Here is a 21,071-nt window from a genome sequence, read left to right as displayed (position 1 = left end):
GAAGCGCTTTTCCCATAGTTTTCCTGCCTAAATATTGTTGATGTATTAAAAACAAAACCAAAACCAACCAACCAAAAAAAAAGGCATCCTATCCTAAGGTTCACGAGCTTGACAAAGCCCCAGGGCCTGGTCCACCAGAGATATTGGAGAAAGACAGAAAGTCAAGGTATCTCTCTGTAACTCAGATGCATGGCACAAAAGTGCCCCCTGTCCAGGCTCAGACATGAGGTACCTGACCCTCTGGGCCCATAGCTGTGAGTGAAATGGTGCTGTCTAGCTCCATCGTATTTCAAGGTTCTCTGATTATATTTAGCTAGATCTAGGTCACTGCATTCTTTTCATTTCAGACTCAGGGCAATAGTGGAAAGGATTTTTGAATGCACAGGGCTGTGGGTTTAGTTGAGTGAAGGTCTTTATGACCCTTGGGGGTAAGGGTTTAGTATGTATTTGTCTGACTTTATATGGGCTGTGACTTCCATGTCTTAATGTGAACAAGATGGGCTTTCATAGCTACTGACTGCAGACTAAATTTTAGCAACTGGGTTATCCTACTAACCATTCTCTGTACTTTCTCTTTAGCAAATTGCACTTGGCAGTGCAAGTTTTTAAGAAAGAGAGTAGAAAAATATTTCAATATACTCCAGGTGTTTCTAATGCAATCTTATTTCTCTTTCAGCTGTCAGAGAATTAATTCATCATGAGTTGGAAATGTTTCTTGAAGATACATGCTTCTTCCCATTACAGCATGGTCAAATGCCAGCCTGTTCCTTTGAGGATTCTTTTGAAGATTCTAAGCTAGTTAGTAGCTTGATTTTTCTCTCCCCCGACTTCTTTTTGCAGCAGATTAGGTCATCGAAAGCTATGGGAGCTTAGTTACTAGAAAAATAGAACACAGTGCCTCATTATTCTGTATTCTCAAGACAGAGCTATTTCTTTAGTCCTGATGCATTTCTGCACACAGTTTAGCAGCAGTGCCTTTAGTGTAGCAGACCTGCAAGGAACGGAGGGTGATGGAGGAGGAGATGAATACTGATGAAATTGCATCAAAGACCTCTGTGTGCTGCAGTGTCAGTGGTGCGTGCCTGTGTCATTGGCTTGTGCATTTTCTGTGGTTATCTCTATCATGTCCCTTGAGGAGTAAAGTGTACAGCTGTAATCCAGACCATATCAGTGAGGTTACTGTATTTTTGCATTTTCTAATGGCTGGAACAGGAATTCAAGGAGGACTGAACCGTAGCCGCAGTGTGTGATGGAGACAATCCTTTAAACAATTTTCATATCAAGGAGCTTATCAGAAAATTCTGGCCCTGGTCAAAGTTCATGCTCAGGGATCTGTATTGGCCTTGTGCTCTACACTGAGTAAGTGCATTTTATTGCAGATTTCCTCAGGCTTGTTTTTCGGGGGTAGATCTACCGAAAATCTTAAATATGGCACTACTTGTTTTTTGATCTCTCTTTGGTCCTTGGCAAAGTTAAGCTTCCAGTGTGGAGCTGGTGGAAACATAGGGATCTAGGAGAACATTTATGGAAGTTAGCAGACCTAGTGTGCCTCTAAATTGAATATGCTGAAAAAACTCACTCCCCAAAACAACTCTCTCCCTCCCTGCTTTTCCACAAATGCCCTGCATCGCTAGGCTGAAGGCAGGCACATTCTTCTACTTGGAGTCTTCAGATGCGAGTGTCTTCTGTGTCTCTGAGCAAGATTAATCTCTCCCTCATTTAACAAAAATGTTATTTCTGCTAAACATCAAGAGAGGATTTGTACCCAAGTATCAAAACATCTTTGCATGCACAGCATTTGGATCTAAAAGGGAGAAAAATAACTGATCCAGCTTTGACATGCTGGCTGTCTGGAAAAAGAACCCCAAAACAGAACTGCTACCCAGGATCAAACCTTCTGTGCCCAAATGCCTTCTGTGTGCAGTTTTGCCAGCTGTACAGTACCAGCAATGTTAGGGCTCACAAGTCAGCAAGACAAGAAAGTCCCAAGTGAAGAACTTGAGCTGAAATACAAAATAAGGTGTTATGGCCACCTGGGAATTGGGGAGTATCCACATTGGAGCATTTTCTTACTGCAGGCCATGAGGTTTGTTAGGAGAGATGTGCCTGCATGGCTAAATTTGGCATCTCAAGAATAGGGACATGCTATGATCTGCCATTTAAAGCACTCCTTGCGCACCAGTGTCCTTTGGGATCTTGTGAGGAGTCTTAATCAACTAAATCTTTTCAACATCAAGTCTTTTAACTGTACTTCTCAAATGGTGAAACTGTAGGACTGTTCAAAGGCCCTGATCTCCTTCAAGGCTCCTTTCTTAAACCTCATTTCTACTTCACTGCAGTGACACTTCAGATGAGGAAATATGATCACCCTGTGCTGCTCAGGGTTTGGCAGTCGCAGGTTTTCAAACAAGATATTTCCATTACTGGGAGGCCAGGCATCACTAAGCAAAACAGATATAGCTGCAGTAACTTTTTCTAAAATGATCCTGCTAATAAATTGGTCTCAGCAGAATTGTACCAGACCTGTGTGCAATCCCATGCTGTGCTGTCCTCTGTTCCAACACACACTGGGGAAATTCATCGGACGAGCTTTGGACTTACACATCATCCATTCATGATTACTGGGAGATGGTGGGGAAAAACACCTCAAAGGGTCTGTAAAAGGGAGCAACTGTAATCCATCAGGAAAAAAATCTACACCCGTGGCCCACCTCAGTTTCACTTAGGAATCAGAGCTGTAAATTGCCTTACATGCTATAAACTCCTTCTTCAATCAGGCACCAAGCCTTGCAAATCACAGTGCTGTGCCAGGGTGCAGAGTGCTTACCAACACCGTGTAAGGTGCAGGCACCCAAAATCACATCTTTCTACCTGGTTTTGGATCTTCAAACAAGGTGCATAATGCACTGCAGGGAGCATTAGGCAGTGGAAGTTCTTCATATAGGGGTATTCATACTTTATGTAACCTACAGGATCTCAACACATAAGTTTGTATTTTTTAAGGCGTAATAATGTTCTCATAACAAAGTTCTCAGCCCATTTCAACTCCTTTCCCTTCTGTCCTCTAGGTTACTTCTTGCTTAGATTTCTTCTGATATGCAAAAGATAAACAGAAGTCATGCAAAACTGTTGAGTGAGGATCATACAGAGATTATCTCCAGAAATTTCCAAAAAGATCAAATCAAATTTGGTCTCCCCCTGCTGTGTGAAACAGAGTATTTTGAATTGTGTCTATTCCCAAAAGCAATGTTACTAGAGTTGGTCTTACACTTGATTACAGGAGCAAATGAAGAAACACAACTTGTAAATATCAAATAAAATGAGACTGCTTGATACAAATATTTTACATTTATTGGAAGAGTACAGTGAAACGGGGACTGCAGACTCATTAGTGGTAAGTGGTCCAAAGGAGAAGACAAAGGACTATTCAAAAAAGGTCTGCAGTTTACAAGAAGACTGAAAATCTCTTACATAACAACCTAGGAAAATAAAAAGTTAGCTTGAGTTCTAAAGTGTAACTTTAAAGTATAAAAAAAATTGGCAAATAAATAAAGTTAAAATGCAGATCAATTTAAAATTATAAAGGACCGACAACTGGTAACTGTATAACATAGTTATAATTTTCAGACTTGATCAAAAGCCAGATAAACTCACAAATGTTGTTTCTTTTTTTTAGATTTTAAATTTTATTTTACATGTACTTTAGGGAAGAAGAACCCATTTCCAGTGTTATGTATTATCGATCTGTTTCACAAATATATTATTTTTAAACAACAAAGAGCATAAAAGGTGCTTTACCTGATATTGCTGGTGCGTATTTTGGCACAAAATTGAGAACTGGATACCTGAAGCCATCTGCAAATGGCATCTGTGTCCACTCAAGGCTACTGATGACAAAAGTCTGGCTTGTGATGGCAGGCCAGTGATGTGAGTTTCCCTCCTTCCCTAACACCCCTGTTCTGTCTCCAGCTGCCAACAGTTACACAAAGGAAAAGCAACACATGCAATTTTAAAATCAGCAGTCCCACAACCCCAGCCCAAGTCCTTTAACAGAAGGTACAAGGCAGGTGTTTAATGCTGGCTTTCACTCCTCAGCATTCCTCTGCAGGAGTCTGCCTGCCTTGTGTGTCCTGTGTGATAAACCTGTATCATGGGGTTTTTTTCCTATTACACGTTTTCAGCATTTCAGTGAAAATGAGGTGGGAAGCTTGGTGGAAAAACAAATTAACTTGTGATTTACAGGTAATGGTACAATTAAGACTGGAAACAGACATGTAAACAGACGTTTCAACTGAGACCCAGTGCAAGATCAGTTCCCTGTACACAACAATAATGCTTATCTTCTGGAATTGCAGGTCTCAGCACTTCATAGTGGTGGGGCTGTATAAATATTTCTGTAAGTAAATGTTGTATGACACAGTGAATTCAAACTCCTGGAAGCAAAACGATGAAAATTTACACTGTCTGAAAAGGTCTGTTAAGAAGAAGGAAGTTCACAATAAGGCTTAGGTGGATTTAAGTAATTGCTGTTGATTTTGAAGATACTGTTCCAATCTGTCCTGACAGCAAAATGTCAAGGAGCATATTTAGCTTTTTAATTCTCCCTATGTGGAGCAGAATGTTCTGTATTGTAAACCAGACAGTAACAAATGTTGTTCTTGTCATGTATTTTATGATGTGGACAATTTGTGATATAGCTAGAGTCTGCAATTTCATTAAAAATGTGATTTGAGCAATATGCTTCACCTTGATTCATGGTTACTTTTATTTTCATACAAACACACTGCCCTAGGTTTTAAAGTATAACATCACCACAGTACTTCTGAATTAAACAAAAGAAGGAGTGTATTTGGACTTTTCTGTCACTGGAATAATTTCATTTGATAAGTGAAAGGGTGCCATCTGTGGTACATGGAGCCTTCAGAATTAGGAAATATTTGAGAGATGCAACAATAAAGATTATTACAGCAGAGCTCAGCTGGAAGTGTAAGATTACTGTAACCCTCTTTAGAGAGCAGAAAGATTCTTTGAGAATTGAGGCAACAGCTCAGAGTCAATTGCTTACATATCAGTTGTCCAAGAATTTTGCTCTATTACTTGCATGTAACAATAATGGAATTCTTCATATGTTGAGAAAGGCTGAGCTGACTGAAAAGAGTACAGTGCATCTTTTTTTTTAGTAATGGAAAGTTCTGGCTCATACTTTCAACATCTGTAATGCAAAGGGAATCACTGATCTGATTTTTGTTTTAAAAAGTCTAATTGCCTTATATTGATGAAGAGTGGCTGGCTGGCTCACTTACTGTATTCACAAAACTTAAGTATTTATCTATAAACATTTGTGTTTCTAAAACTAGATGACAGATCCAAATAGTAGCAATTCAAGATTTTTTCCGAGTGTTCTCTGCTCAGTGTGAATCCCACGTTACCATACTGGTCCAGAGGCTGTATTTATCTATAAACAATAAATCAATTAAGTTGTATTTACAAGGCATTCCACTCTGGGAGACAGATGAAGAAAGAATCTAGTTCATGGCTCTTCTGTTTTCAATTTATGACCTCAGTCAACTAGATTTAAGGGTTTAATTTATCCATTTTTTCTAAATATGCCTAGAAGTTTTTTGTTTGGAGACGGCATATGGATCTGAGATCTCTAAATGAACTAGCCTTCCATAGCTACAATCTCAGACACCTGCAAAACAGCAATGTAGCTACTGAACTAATTAGTTTTTTAGCTCACACCCCCACCCCCAAATAAACCATCTGAAAATTCTAATTTAAGTCCTGCCTAGATGATGCCTGAGAAAATGGTGCTCTGAAATAGCCAATAATATACAACCACCTGAAAATGAAACAAATCTGGGTTAACACCCAAGTTCTATACCTGGACATATATTCCAGCTGAAATTTTACATCAAAGAGAAGGGGACATATTGGTAACTTTGGGTTGTTGGTGGAGGTAGCATTCCCTGGGAGACAACAGCAAATACATCTCTGAAACTTTCTGTTTTATAGAGAGGTGCTAAGGCTGAATAACAGATATTTCTTTTGTTTATTTGACAGAGAATATTGTTGATGAAAATCAAGGTGGATTCTAGGGTCAGAACTTTAGGGTCAGAAAGTTTAAAGTCATGGGCTTCCAGCCCTGTTCTATGTGGTACTTATTATAATGAACACAATTACTCTGATAACGAGATGTAAAAATACGTAAAAATGTTGGCAGATCTTGCTGGAATTTTCAATCAGAGAATCTTCCCTTCTTTGAAATTTCAGGTCTCAGCAAAGTAAAGTTGGGTATTAATAACATACTAAAAGGCAACTCTGCAACACATATAGGAGCTGGAAATAACAATTCAGTACCACTTTGAGGAAAGAAAAGGTAGTGTTCATAGTGTGACACGTGAATGGATTCTTCCACTTCAATTTGAAGCTTTCCACCTTTAAACTTTATTTATTTGTAATGGGAAGCTACCCCAGGAAATAGTTACTCTTAGAAAACCTTGATAGGCTCCTGAGGTTGATTCACTTTCCTAGTAAGTTGTTGCTGGTTATTAAGGACTGCCTTTTTTTTTTTTTTTTTTCAGTAGATCTGCAAAAGGGAACCGAAAGAAAACATTTTTAATAGAGCTGCTATTTCAAATTGAACAGATCTCTTAAAAACACATGGTTGTTTGGAAGTTCAGGAATACTGGACTTGCCCTGTACTTGCCAAGCACCTTTTAATTACTAATTGAGGTCCTGTATTACTAGAAGTGAAAGACTGCATGAAAAGCACTCTAAGAGGAAAAAAATGCATAACTTCATTGGTAGCAGGGGTGTTCTTCCCTGACTTGCCTAGGCAGAAAGCTTCCAACAATATCTGAAGTCCTTTTGTGCTTTAGAAGAAGAAAAAACTAACTGGCAAACTCTTCCTTTAATAGCAAACTATTTCATGCTTAGCCCGAAAAATGTTACAAATCCAAGTGCACTGGCACAAATACTTCTAGTGCCTAAAAACAGGACAGCTGTTACAGAAAGTGGACTCTCTCAACTTCTTACTCTTTATTTAATCTTTATAATGAGTTATTATTTGTGACAATCAATTATTCTCAGAACTGCTGAATACCATGTTTGATGACACTATTTGCACACTAGCTTAGGTCTTCAAATATTGCACTCCCTCAAGTCTGTGAGTAGCACTGACATTTAGAGGATATGACAGCAAGAATACTGGAAACAGGACTAGTATTTAATCACTGGTGTTAATATTTGTGCAGCAGCACATCTGAGAAAACTGGAGGGGAGACATTTGTAAATACTTCTGAGACATGGTTACACTGTAACCACAGAAAAATGTGGGGGATTTTTCTTCTTTTTTGTTTTATTACATTTACAATGGGTGCAAAAATGGTAACAAAATAGTTATAAAGAGATAACAAGTAGGTAACTTCATAGTCAATTTCAATGATGTGCTTGTATTTAAGTAAGCATAAAAGGTGGTCAAAGACATTAATGAAAATATATTTGAGTATGAATAACCTAGTATTTCCTTAACCAGTTTTCTCTTTCCTGTCAGTGAGAATGGGCTTTACCAGCTGCAGTTCTCCCTGATGGCCTTCTGGTGATGCACTTCCCAATAACAATTTCCAAAAAAGTTTTAGGAAATTCTGCCAAAGGGCATATTTTTGTTAAGAAGAAATGTAATATAACTGTAGTTGATAAATGAAAAGCTAGAAACTTTTTCACAGAAACTAATGAAAATGCACATTTCAAAGATAATGCCTTTGTGGGATGCTAACTCTACATCACCACCCTTTGCTGAAGCAAGGTTTGTTTCCAGACAAGATACTTTTCCCTATTTTACCTTCCATAAAATAAAGAAGCTTAGAAAACCTTATGACTTCACAGAGGACTGGACTTGGAAGCTAACATGCGCTAATTTTCCACTAAAAACAAACTAAGGATGCACTTTTTGCTGCCAAAGCAATTTTCTTAAAATAATGACTGCAATTCCTAGGAAAAACATAAAAATAAGAGAAAAGCTGTTGAATTCCCTCTCACATTACAAGCTGAGGATAACAGTATTTAGAGCTTCCTACATTTAGCAATGTAAGATAATTCAGGATTCTCTCATGGTCCCTCTGGTTGTGACAATACCAGTGTAACAACCTAACCTGAAATCCATGCTTGCAAAAGAGACTGAAGCTTAACTTCTTTGCAAGTTCCCTTTTTAAGTTCTCTGTGATGAACACAGTACACAGCCAAATGACCTGGCCGACCTGGTAAGATTAACCTGACAAGATAAAGACATCAAAAGGCCGTGGAGAGATGATATTGCAGCTTTGCTCCTTTCTTTTAAACTTCATGGCATGGCAGGCTTGGTTGTGAATGCTCCTGTGAGAAGCCTACAGTAGCTAAAGGCATGGATTCCACTTCCTAAATTGAATAGTTTCAACAATTACAAGTCGGACATGACAAATTCTGCCACAAACTGTTAAATTAATGATACAAAGAGTTTAAATAATTGAAAAGACATGTACCTGTGTTGAAATTTATTCTATAATTACAAAGCCATTCTGGTATTCTCCCAAAGTATTACTAGTTTTGAACAAACTGGTGCCTACTTCAGTAACAGTAACAAATTTTTCTAATGCTGTAGAAATCCCCTGTTTTAAAAAGACTTCAAATTTAAAGAGAAGTGTGATATATATGTATGGAGGTTAACTATTCCAAAATAAAATGTTAGTACTATTTTTATCCTTCTGTGAGAGTCAGGATGGTGACTGGTTAATTTATGACAAATAAAACAGTATTTTATTTTATCTGAATAAAGCAGTATTTCTTGCTGTCAAGAGGGCATATGGCAAAGAAACAGTCCATCTCTCTAACAAAAGAATATTAACTCTCCAGAAAAGCTACAAATGCTGACACTGTTATCCTTACTTGCAGACTTCAGGGATGCATATGTACGGAAATGCAGTTGGATGGATTTTCCCAAATGATTGTGAAACATTTCTTAGATCTTAGTACACTTGCACTTGCATTAGCATACTAGCAAATTAAGGCACAGACTCTGTGTACTACTTAGAAGCATACAAGCTAACAAGAACATTTCCTATTGCTCTTGAAAAATATCTCTGGGCTACTTGAAGTACAGAACTAAGTAAATATATCCAGTACACTTACAATGAAGTTTTAATTTATGCCACCAAGTTTTCCAAGCACTACACTTTAATGGGTATGTGTATATAAATGCTTCCTTATCTCCAAGAAAAAAAATCACTTAACAAAATGAAAGAAGCACTTACCATTCCTTACAGCTGGATACTGACAGTACCACCTCAAATGCAGGTGATGTGATCCCACACAACCATTCACTGTTGTAGTTGGACACTAATTCCTATGTAACAGACAAATTCTTCTAGACTACACATATTTTGGTCACACATAGCCCTAAACCACCACTCAGCACTACTGTAAATATACTTTAGAGAGCAAAAGATGATGTGGACAATAGAAAAGCCACCCTAACAGAAATAAAAATGTAATGTAGCCACTGACTTCACTACATCTCATTCCCACTGAACACTAAAATATAAGGCTAATTAACATTCCAGATGCTGTGTTACTTACAATCCCTGTTTCTTACTTGCATTAGCAGCAACTAGTATCCCTTGATCTGAATATTTCAGTAAATTCCTCAAAGTATTTTAAGCACCTAATGCTGGAACTCAGACAGGGATACAGTAACTTGTTCCTATTTCTATTCAGAGCCCTAGAAAACAATTCCAGCTGCAAAGAGGACCCAGAGTCAAAGTAACAAATGGTGCACTTCCTCCCTCCCCTATCTAGTAAGGTTTTATTCTTTCTGGCTTTTTTTTTTAATATATATTTATATGTATATATATACACAAACACAAGGTTTATATTCTTGGTGCATTTAAACCTTGTTTATCCCCAGTCTTTTGATATTTGATTGCAATAATGTAAGAAAAATAGAACATTAGTATTTCTACTCTGCTGTTCCCTGTCAGAGGCTTTAAACACACTTCTTTCCTTTTGGTTGTTTGAACAACTTCCTCATGCCATACAGAAGTAGTATTTTCCTTTGGACACTATGCATGAAATGTTCTTTTGTTCAGAAAAAACTTTTGCATGCTCCAGTTGCATTCTGAGAATTTATACCAATTTCAGGGAAAAAATCAGGATCAAAAGAAAATTTAGCAACATATTCTTCAGTGCCTCTAAGATCAATGATATTTGTCATCTGCTGATATCATTAATAAACCTCTTTTTCTTGGCCTAGTACTTTCACATATTTTTTGGAAGGCAGATAGTTTGCAGTATTTCTTAGCATGTGCTAAGAAATATACTTTATATTGGTCTTTTTTTCCTGAAATAAATATACATCACCATAAAAGAAACATGTTACTGAATTCTGATGGCAGTGAAGGAGAAAAAAGGCATTATTTAAGTAGATCACATTAAAAGTCAGAAGTATTTTTACTGTATGGTAAGAAATGCAAAAGTAATTCAACTACTAAAAAAATTCTGGATTTTTTCATTCGGTAAGCATGGATGCTTACTGAACATGGATTCAGTAAGTGTTTGCATCCAGAATCTAACTGAGCTTCATGCTCAAAACCAAGTATCACCTAAATACATCAGATGTAGAAAAAAATTTTTTAAAAAAAGCTTCTAGTTGAAATACTTGTCAAAACTGTCTTCAGTTTTAAGGCCAACATGTATGACAATCCCCACATTAATATGCTGACATACAGGACAGGGACAGCAGAGTGAGAGCACAGCTTAAAGTAGAATACTTCTGAAAAATGTCACTAGCAGTTATTTGCTGTAAAACAGATAAAAGCCACAGTCCCTTAAATTTATAGTATGTGCTTTCCTATGTACATGTAACCTAAATTACAGTACTACTGTGACTGGATATATAGCATTTCGCAGTATATATCTTTAATGCAGGTACCACTCAAGATGGTACACCAGTTAATTTCAAAGTAATCCTAGAAGAATATTGCAAATAATGCTATATAAATGCATAGTGTTTGAGGGAAACAATTACTTCACTGGAAAATAAAGTCCCAGACATTGAGTTTGGCACTTCTTCATCACTATGTCACTTTCTTTTTGATTGAAGACAGCTCTTTCTGAATCTCACTGAATTTTGGCCGGTTTTCTGGCTTGTAGTCCCAGCACCTCTGCATTATTTTATATATTTCTTCTGGACATTTTTGTGGTGCAGACATTCGGTAGCCTGGTACACAGAAAAAGTGAAGAAAACTTTTAGTACTGAAAACAGATGCATATTGACAAATCTAAAAAGATAAGAGCAAAGTTCAAGACCATTTCATTTATAAAGACCTTCAAGGCAACATGAGGAACATCTTCAATAGATGTCTTATACATGAGAGAGAATTATGAAACTAATTAAAGCTTGGCTACCAGTGACATTTTAAGTTGGGCATGCTGAACTGCCAGTTTGCTGCTCATCCCTAATAGCAGCAACTCACACAGATTTATTTCCTCTGTCTTAGGAAGTAGCTACCCTCTGCTTTTCAGTTGTATTTCCTTACTTCCCTGCAGTGAGGAAACTGCTAATAAAAATGAAGATGTGAGTAAATTTATTTGCTCTTTTTGAAGATGCGTCCACTTTGATTCTCACATTTCTTCCCTTTTTTGTCTCCTTAAGGAAGTTCTTCCCCACCTGCACTTCTGTAATTCATTTTTCCTCCCTCTGTTTTCTTAACTTTTGTATCTTTCCATCTTATCTCAAATCTCTTTCTCTTCTGGTTTGCATAGATAGGCAGTGGCTTCCACACCTCTCTGCTGCCAACAGCCAAGGAGTTCTCTGACTTGGCAATGAGCAGGAGAATGGACAACCAGTTAAGTAAATTAGCAGCTAATCATTCATAAGTCACAGGAAAGTGGCTATTCAGGCACATCATCAATAGCCTGGACCACAGAGGCGTACTCACAGCAGCGAAGACAATTTCTCAATGAGCAGGAATTTGGGAAAAGTGCCAGGAGGATTGTATGTATGGACAAGGAGCTCCTGGACAAAATCAAACACAAAATCAGGTAACGGGAGGAATACCACAACACTGTCTGAGCCTCCAGGGATGAAGTTAATAAAGATAAAGCCCAGAAGGGCTTGAATCTGGCCATGCACGCTAAAGACAACAAGCAGGGCTTCTCTAACTATGCAGGGGACAAAAGGCTTGGAAAAAGGTGTGCCCACTGCTGAATGAGGCACTGAACAACTCAGCAACACAGGACAGGAACAAGCTGAGGTACTGAACACTTTCTTCATCTCAGCCTCTGCTAGCAAGACCAGCCTTCTGGAATCCCAGGCTCCAGGGATCAGTGAAAAAGGCTGGAACAAAGAAGATGTACCCTTGGTGGAAGACAACCTGGTCAGAGAACACTTAAGCACACCAGACTTATTTAAGTCCAGGGGCTTTGATGCATCTGTGAGTGCTGAGAGAATGGGCTGGTGTCACTGCCACACCATTCCCAACCATCTTTCATACATCACTTCCACTACAGGGAGGCATACCTGAAGACAGAAGCAGAGCAAATGTCACTCCTATCTTCAAGTCAGAGCACCCAAGGAACTGCAGGCTGGTCGGCATCACTTTGATCCCAGAAGGTGACAGAGCACCTCATGCTGGAAGCAATTTCCAGGCAGTACAAGGAAGTCATCAGGAGTAAGCATGCAGAAAGTCAGCATGGATTCACTAAGAGCAAGTCATGCTTGACCAATGTGAGAAACTTCTTCAATGAGATGGGTGGCCTGATACATGAAGGGATTTCACTGTAAAACCCCCACAAAGACACCTTTATGGGCTAGATGATGAGACAGCAGGAGGATTGAAAACTGAGGCTTAACAGTGAGCCCTGAAGGGCAGTGACGAGCGGTACGAAGCCTGAGTGGAGCTGCAGGGTCCAGTCCTGTGTCACACTGGGGCTGTGGATGAGGGGCAGGTGCCCCCTCAGTGATGGTGACCCAGCAGTGGGGCGCCCTTGCTGGTGGCACCGAGCCGTGAGGGGGCTCATACACCACAGCGGCGTGGTGCTGTCCACAGGGGACCGGGACAGGCTGGGGAAAGGGGCTGACAGGAGCCTCAAGCAGTTCGGCCTGGGAAGAACCCAGTCCTGCAGCTGGGAGCAGCCCCAGGCAGCAGCACGGGCTGGGAATGGGAATGCCACGTTTGTCAGGAAAGGGCCTGGGGCTCCTGCTGGACACCAGCATGAGGTCTTCCAGCAAAGAATGCTCATGGTGCACTGGGCTGCACTAGAAGGAGGGCTGCAGCAGGTTGAGGGAAATCATCTGCACAATCTGTCCAGTGCTGGCTGAGGCCACATCTGGAGTGCTGGGTCCAGTGCTGGGCTCCCAAGAGCCCAAGACAGACACAGGCACAATGCACAGTGTCTCATGAAGGATCACAAAGGTGATGGAGGCACTGAAACATCTCTCTCTCTCCTATGAGGAAATGCTGAGTGAGCTGGAGTAGCTCATCCTGGAGAGGAGAAAGCTCAGGGGATCTCAGCAATGTATATAAACACCTGCAGGGAGGGTGCAGAGAAGGTGGGTCCAGGCTATTTCCACGCCCAGTGACAGGACATGGAGATGATCAGCACACACTGACACATTAGAAATTCCTCCTGAGCTTCAGGAAACACTTTTTTCCCTGTGAGGTGACTGAGCACAGATTGTCCAAAGAAGTGGCAGCATCTTCATTCCCAGAAATATGAAAAAGCCATCTGGATGTGATCCTGCTGAGCTGGGGGGTTGGACCAGATGACATTCAGACATTCTTTGAGTCTGTGATTCCACAAATTGTTTACCACATGTAGCTCTGAGCAAATGGCAGGCAGTGCACAGCGATGTGCATTGGACTCTACAGCTAAATGCAGCTCTGTGACTCCAGACTCACTGCACAGGTCTCTGTACTTCCCTTTTTAAAGAATAGTGCCATGACACTGACCTCTTAAAACACATAAATCTGAGAAACATTTTTGCTTTTTTTGTACTGCATGCATCTGCTCTAAGTACTGGATGAATGCATGCAAGTTCAAACAAATTACGTCTTGGATCCAAATCAATCCAGGATTTGATTTGGCCTTTAAGGAGAAACTTTATTATCACCTACAGTGCTTATAAAAACTATACTACAGTGCATATAAAACCATAACAAACACTGACAATGTGTGTAAATCAGCAAACCAGACTTTTTTTGTTTGTTTGCCGTTTGTTTTGTTTTAAATAATCTGGAAGTTTTATTAACTTAGAGCATATTTATAAATTATACAGTAGTACTATGTAGGGAAGGAACAGTTCTGAAATGCCACTAAAGACAATGAAAATAAATCAAACTCCTGAACTCCTACTCACAGTTATTTGCTATTTTAACCTTTTGATTATTTTGTAAAAGAGAAATGCAGCTTGCAATGCTCAACTAGCTTACCATTCTCCACCATAATTGCTAAATCTTTCTGTGAAATGATTTAATAAAGAAGATGGAATGATAGAGATTTTTTTCTGGCAGTTTAGAATATTTATACCTGCATTAGCATAATCCTAAATAATTCATTCTGTTCAAGCTTCTGCTTTGCACAGCAGTAAATCCCTCCTTTCCATCTCACCTGTTAGTTCTGCAATAATGAAAGTCAGCATGCTGTAAGTCTTCCAACCTTTAAGTTACTGGTCAGTGTATTCCTTTTTTTTCAGAAGGCCTGTATACATCACCCTACTCCTCCCAGAGCTGGATTCAGCAGTTTAGGAAACCTCATTTGCTTTTGCTAAAGTTGCTACAAACCTTGTCTGTTATTTCTGGGCTATGTTACACTGAATCTTTACCATTTATCCAGCATTTCTTTCACTCCCTAGGAATAATTACCTTTCTCAACTTGCTCTCGTGCTTGTTGGTTGGTCATTCCAGGGTATGGGCATACTCCTAAACTGAAGGTCTCCCATAAAAGGATTCCAAAGCTCCATACATCACTCTCAGATGTGTATCTCCCTAAGAAAAGGAAAGCAAACCTTCAACTTAACATACAGAGAAACTGGTATCTCAGATAATTATGGCCCAAATTTCCCATAAAGGTAAAAGTGTTACACAGGCAATCTTCAGGCAAAACAAAGCTGTAGCTACTAATAAAACATTCTACAGATTTCACAGTCTCCAGTATTTCAAATGAACAAATTATATTAAAGCTAATACTTTGGAGTAACATAAGCTAACTTTAAGTTCTACAGTTATACACAGGCCACTCCAGTCCGTCAAGCAAGTTAAGAATTTCTTTCCTTCTTAATGTACAAAAATATTTTTCTTTTAATATAAAAGGACAAAAAAAATCAGGGTTTTCCTACTAATTTACAACTGCTTTCTATTCCAAATATTCTTTAAAAAAATTACCTTTTCCAGTTCTCCATTTTAGCATTGCAGTGTTTATTCTGAGAGGAGCTACCTCCAACACAGTTTCTAAGTGTGAAGAAGGCCCTGGTTCTCATGCTTTGAGAAACTGATCTCTGAAAATCAAAGTAAGGCTGAATGCTTTGCAAAACTCACATACCCATTTTTTTTTGCTTATGCAAAACTCACATACCAAATCAGTTTAAGAAAAAAAAAAAATCAGGCCTGCTGGTTCAATTGCCTCCAATTATGCTTCAGACATAGCAAAATAGATAACTGATAGACAACTGAATTCCAAGCCTCTTTGTGGAATTATAGCTTTCTGTTACAGGGAGACATTGTGGAGCAGATATTTCTATTGTCCCTGATGGGTTCACACTAGAAAATTAAGACTCCTAGCCTTTTGCAGCAGATTCAGTGGAAATGTTATCTTAAAAATCCATTTTCGACATCACTTTCAACATTTTTCATGACTGTTCCTCTTTTTTGCATACTATTACTTTATATTTACATATCTTTATTCTTAAAAACAACACTTGTGAATGTATTGTTTGTTTATCTCTAATCATCAAACAAGCCAAACTAAGCCACTTCTGACTATGAAAAAAAGGAAAATACATGTAAATTATAGTGACAGTTGATGACAGTGACAACTGTTCTGACGTCAGAAATCTCAGTTTACTCTTAGACTAAATATCACTTCCAGCTGTGCTATGTTAGTTTGTGTGCCTCATAGTTGGCAATTATGGATATTCACTATGCTCTTTGGAGTAAGATTAGTTTTCTTGTCTGTGTATCAACTTCCCACAGTTGGGCATCCAGTCATTTAACACTTTTCACTGAAAGCATTCAGCAAATACAAGACAGGTGATTAGCTGGGTTTTTTTTACAGAAAGCAGAAGTTCTCTACAGTTAATTATATTTTATGCTATTACATTATCTGAGGGGGAAAAAAGATCTGTTTAGAAAAAAACCCCAAGTCCTCCCCACGCTACTATTAACATCACAAATAACTCATAATATTGTAGAGAGAAAACATACATATTAAATGTATTTTAATTTTCAAAGATCAGGAAGCAAAAATACCCTATAATCATCCTAAATATGTACTGATTTTGGTGGGGTAGAATTAATTCTATTCACAGTTGCAGGTACATGGCTCTATTTTGGATTTGTGCTGAACCCAGGGTTGATAATTCAGAGATGGTTTTGTTAATGCTTTGACTACACAGAGCTGAAGCCTTCCCTGCTTTTCACACTGCCATGCTGGTGAGGAAGCTGGGGTCCTTGGGAGGGAACACAGCCAGGACAGGCGACCCCAAACAGACCAAAGGGAAATTCCAGACCATGTGACATCAGGCTCAGTGTATAAAGTGGGGGGAAGAAGCAGGAAAGGGGAGACTTTGGAGTGATGGGGTTTGCCTTCCCAATAACAGTGTGGAATGGCTCTGAAGAGCACCCACAGAACCAAAGCTTCCATTTCTCAAAAACTCCAGAGGCATCTGAATTTTGCTTCTGACTTCTGACACAATTTGTGTCTGAACCACAGCATTTGCCCTAGTCTGGTTTCTAGCCTTCACAACTTGTGGGTTTTTTTTTAAAATTAACACACTTTAGTGACCACTTTTAATTTGTCATATACAGCAACTTCAGAAAAAATTTTAAAAAAGAACTTTTTTGCAGCTTCTTAACCACATTAGCATTCATGTAATGGCCAAATTACCCTATTTCTCATTTTCCTCCAACCTTTGAATTTTTATATTCAGGACTGACCTGGCCAGTGGTTACCAACTAGTTTTGAAATACTGCAGATTTAGTTTTATTTCATTTTGATATCTTAAAAATCTCCGACATTACCTACACAATTCAATGCAATTCTTACAACCTTATTATTAGAATGGAAAACAATAAAACATAATCCAGTAAATTTTACTAATATCTTTCAACAGGATAGAAAAAAATTATCCTTCAAAAACACACAGAAATCCTTCAAGATGTTTTGAAAGTTGACTATTGACTGCTGAAGATGTTTGAGAGAGCTTATTTCCCAAACATTACAGAAAATGACTCATAGCTGCTGGAATATGTATGTGCTTTAGGAAACACAAAGTAAGTTGATGCTAATCAACAATCCCCTCTTCTCCTGTACTGTGCAGAAAAAAACAGACTCAGCAGTACAAAGTGAAGGTGTTGTCACAAGAGCCTGTTTCCTGCTAAATGTACTCAACTGGACCATATATGGTTATAAGGATGGGTTGTCATAATATATTAAAAACACTGCATGTATTTCCAAAATAACAAAAATAAAAACCCAAAACACCTTTTATAGTGGGCCAAACACCCAGAAGAACAAAGCATTCGCCAGTGAATGTTGGCAACACTAACACCTCTTAGAATAACTGGTAATACAGGATCAATGAGTAAACTGAATTCCCTGTAAGCCTTTTAAAGGGAAAATCTGCATTACGGTGTCATGTCATTAACTGCTGCAAAAGTGCTAATGAGAGGAAGCATTCTGCTATCAATCATAATCCATAAACTTATGATTTCCAATGCATGATTTCCAAAAAAAGGGCTAAATTTAAGATATGGCAGAAATATTTATAGATGCTTCAAACGAAGAATTCAAAAATATTTTATTCTGTGTACTCAACTAAAGAACTGGTTTAGAGAAGTACATTCAAAACATGCCATCATTTATTAAATGTGCTGCTTCTCCACAGCCCACTTTACCTAGAAGAAGTTATTTTTATAGTTTCATATACGCAAAGAAAGCTAAGGGCAGCAGCTTCTGTTTCTGTTCTGGAATTATTACCCATGTAGCGTGAGCCACTTCCCCCAGTGATAAATAATGAATTTTTATCTCCAATATAAAAACCTAGTGATACACAAAATCGCAGGTAAAGAAAAACTGCAACTAAAACCCACCCCAAAATAAAACAATGACTGTATTTTTCACCAATGCAATGAATTATCTAACACAGCATTCTAGTACATTAACATTTTCTACTGTTTTCAATGAGGGACCATAAATATGCAGAACTTGCCATTCATTTTGCTAACGATCATAATTTAGATGACTGACCAGGCTGTCTACAAGAATGAGTCAGCAACAGAGCCAAAGCACTCTGCTATTGCTGCATAATAGCAACTCTGATGTTGCTGCCCTATTGTTTTTCAGTGGCAAAACTGCATTTTTTACATAAATCAGACTGAAATATTAAAATTATTTTAAACATGATTAATTTGAACAGGATTGTATGTATACACACTTGAATAATGTGGCTCTGGTGCTCTTTACTGTACTTTGGATTTTTTTTTCCCAAGAAAATCCAGTTATATTCTTACCATAGTTCAGAGCTTCTGGAGCAGTCCACTTGATTGGAATCTGCTTTAGGCCTGATGATGAGTACACGCCATCGTCCTCTTGCCGGGACATCCCAAAATCACTTATTTTCAAGATGTTGCTTTCACCAACCAAGCAGTTCCTTGCCGCCAGGTCTCTAAATTACAAAAGTGAAAAAATAAGGAAAAACAAACAAACAAACAAACAAACAAACAAAAAACCCACAACACATTTTTACAGGTCTGAAAGTATTTGGAAGTCCTTTAAACTGAGTCCCTCAGCCAAGACGGTCGTGCCTCTCAGAGGCTTATTTACAAAAGACTGAAAAACACTTCACAGCAGTTGTGAGGAAACAGAAGTGAGGGAAGGGGGAAAAAAGTCAGAAATAATCCTATGAAAAAGTGAGGGGAGGAGAATACTGGAGATGCTCAAAGTGCCTGAGCAGAGAATCACCTGCAGTCCACAGAGAGGAGCCACAGTGGAGCAGGGAAGGATTGTGAGGCTGAAGGACAGGAGCTGTTACGGACAGTTCAGAACCTCCATTCCCCACTCATCCCTCAGGGGAGGGGGTGAAGAATTTCAGAATGAAGGAGTCCCTCAGAAGAAGGGAAGGGGGAAAAGTATTTCAGTTTTTGTCTTTTATTTCTCACCATCCAACTCTATTTTAATTTTCAATACATTAAATTCATGTTACCTAAATTCAATCTGTTTTGCTATGATGGTAATTGGTAGGTGATTTCTTTGCCTTTATTTTGACCTCCAAGTTTTTCTGTCTTATTTTACTTCCCTGTCCTGTTGAGGATGGGGAGTGAGAAAGCATCTGTGTGGGTGTCTGGCAGCCATGCAAAGTTAACCCACCACAACTGCCCTCCATTTATTCCTCCACATAAATAAATTCCAGATTAATGAATTGGATCCTACATAAAACGAAACAGAATTTGAAGAAGCATCCTGAAATGTGTTCAGAAAGTGTTTCAGTGAGAAACCTGACAAACAGCTCCATCTTGACTCTGCCCGTTAGAGTTTCTATCAACAGTTAAAAGCTACTGAGCATAGGAAAGAAATTTTGAGTCAGTGATGCATGAGAAGCACAGAAAGTCAACTCCCTCCCATCACCTCAAATTTGTTTATTTTTTTAGATGAGAAGACATGAAGTAATACCTAAAAAAAGACCTACTGTAACTTCTCTACATACTAATAATATATTATAAACATACCATATGTATATTAAATTTCAGTGTTTCACAGTTTATTAAAATACAACATAATAAAATATATATTATTAATCCCCTTGTAATGTAATAAAAAGAGAGAGACATGTCAAGCAAGAGGATTAATTCCATACCATTATGAACATCATGGGCAAAATATTTTTAAACTAAACTTACTGTGGCATTGCTTACCTAAATAGCTAATATGCTCACAAATGGCTTCCATGAAAATTCCAGAAAAACTACATTAACTTTGATGTTTTGGATTGGACCTGTACCATAGCTCTGAAGTGAATTCCCTGAGCACTCAATGCACCTTCATTGGTTTTGAAGGATGAATTTTGCACATGCAAACTACATTCCTCTTGGAATAAACTAACTTAGCATTCTGCTCATGATGTGCACAAAATTTGTTTCTCTAGCTACAGAATTTTCTTTCTATGGAATTTCTAATGCAGAAAGGTCTGAACCAGTGGCAAACAGCTTCCAACATTACCCACGGTAATGACAAAGGACTGAACTACATTTAACCCAAACTAAAAGTCTTGAGCCATATTCAAGGATGCTGAAGCTCATACATCCACTTTAACCAGCTCATCCATATTGATACTGGGCTATGTTATTCAATATGTAGACAGAGCCCAGGTATGACCTAAAATATCATAACTTGATTAAAGAATTTTAACATATTTGACTCACACAGCTTTTCTGCCACTAAGAACATTAATAGCTCTAGGGCTTGAGCGATATAAACAAAGTTATTTATTTGGTTTGGACCACTAAAAAACAAATCTGAACTCACAGGCACCAGCTGAAGATGTGCACAAATGCATAAAACAGCTAAGTGTACACTGTGTTACATAGCTTGATATTAGCATTTGGTATCATTACATACAGCTATATTGGTTAAAGCAAGTGAGCTGCAAAACAAAATCAAATTGTTATTGTTTATACACAAGTGTGTAAAAAGTATCACCATGGAACTTCAAGAATTTATGACTTCGGTTCCAATCACACTTCAGTAATTAGGTTTTTTATCATGTTACTCAATACAGTCTAGATTTTGCAAGTGATGCACATAAGGAGTGGAAAAAGTAATGA

General features: G+C 38.3%; 1 protein-coding gene across 2 annotated transcripts in view; it reads right to left on the bottom strand.

Annotated features, from left to right (window-relative positions):
• Window positions 1-3,426: 3,426 nt before the first annotated feature.
• Window positions 3,427-21,071, bottom strand: part of FER (FER tyrosine kinase) — a 145,730-nt gene continuing 128,085 nt past the window's right edge. Inside the window, exons 17-19 of one of the 2 annotated variants that reach the window (XM_084225824.1) lie at window positions 18,762-18,916; window positions 14,898-15,020; window positions 3,427-11,251 (exon numbers count right to left, since the gene is read on the bottom strand). In XM_084225824.1, coding sequence (XP_084081950.1) covers window positions 11,109-11,251; window positions 14,898-15,020; window positions 18,762-18,916 — 421 coding nt within the window. In that variant the 3' untranslated portion in view covers window positions 3,427-11,108. Of the gene's footprint in view, window positions 11,252-14,897; window positions 15,021-18,761; window positions 18,917-21,071 lie in introns of those variants that run through there. The other variant, XM_084225827.1, reaches the window with a different exon arrangement.

The sequence above is a fragment of the Fringilla coelebs genome (assembly GCF_963513975.1).
Source record: "Fringilla coelebs genome assembly, chromosome: Z".
NCBI lineage: Eukaryota > Metazoa > Chordata > Aves > Passeriformes > Fringillidae > Fringilla > Fringilla coelebs.
The sequence above is the reverse complement of the archived record's forward strand: the minus strand, read 5'-3'. Positions and strand labels throughout refer to the sequence as shown.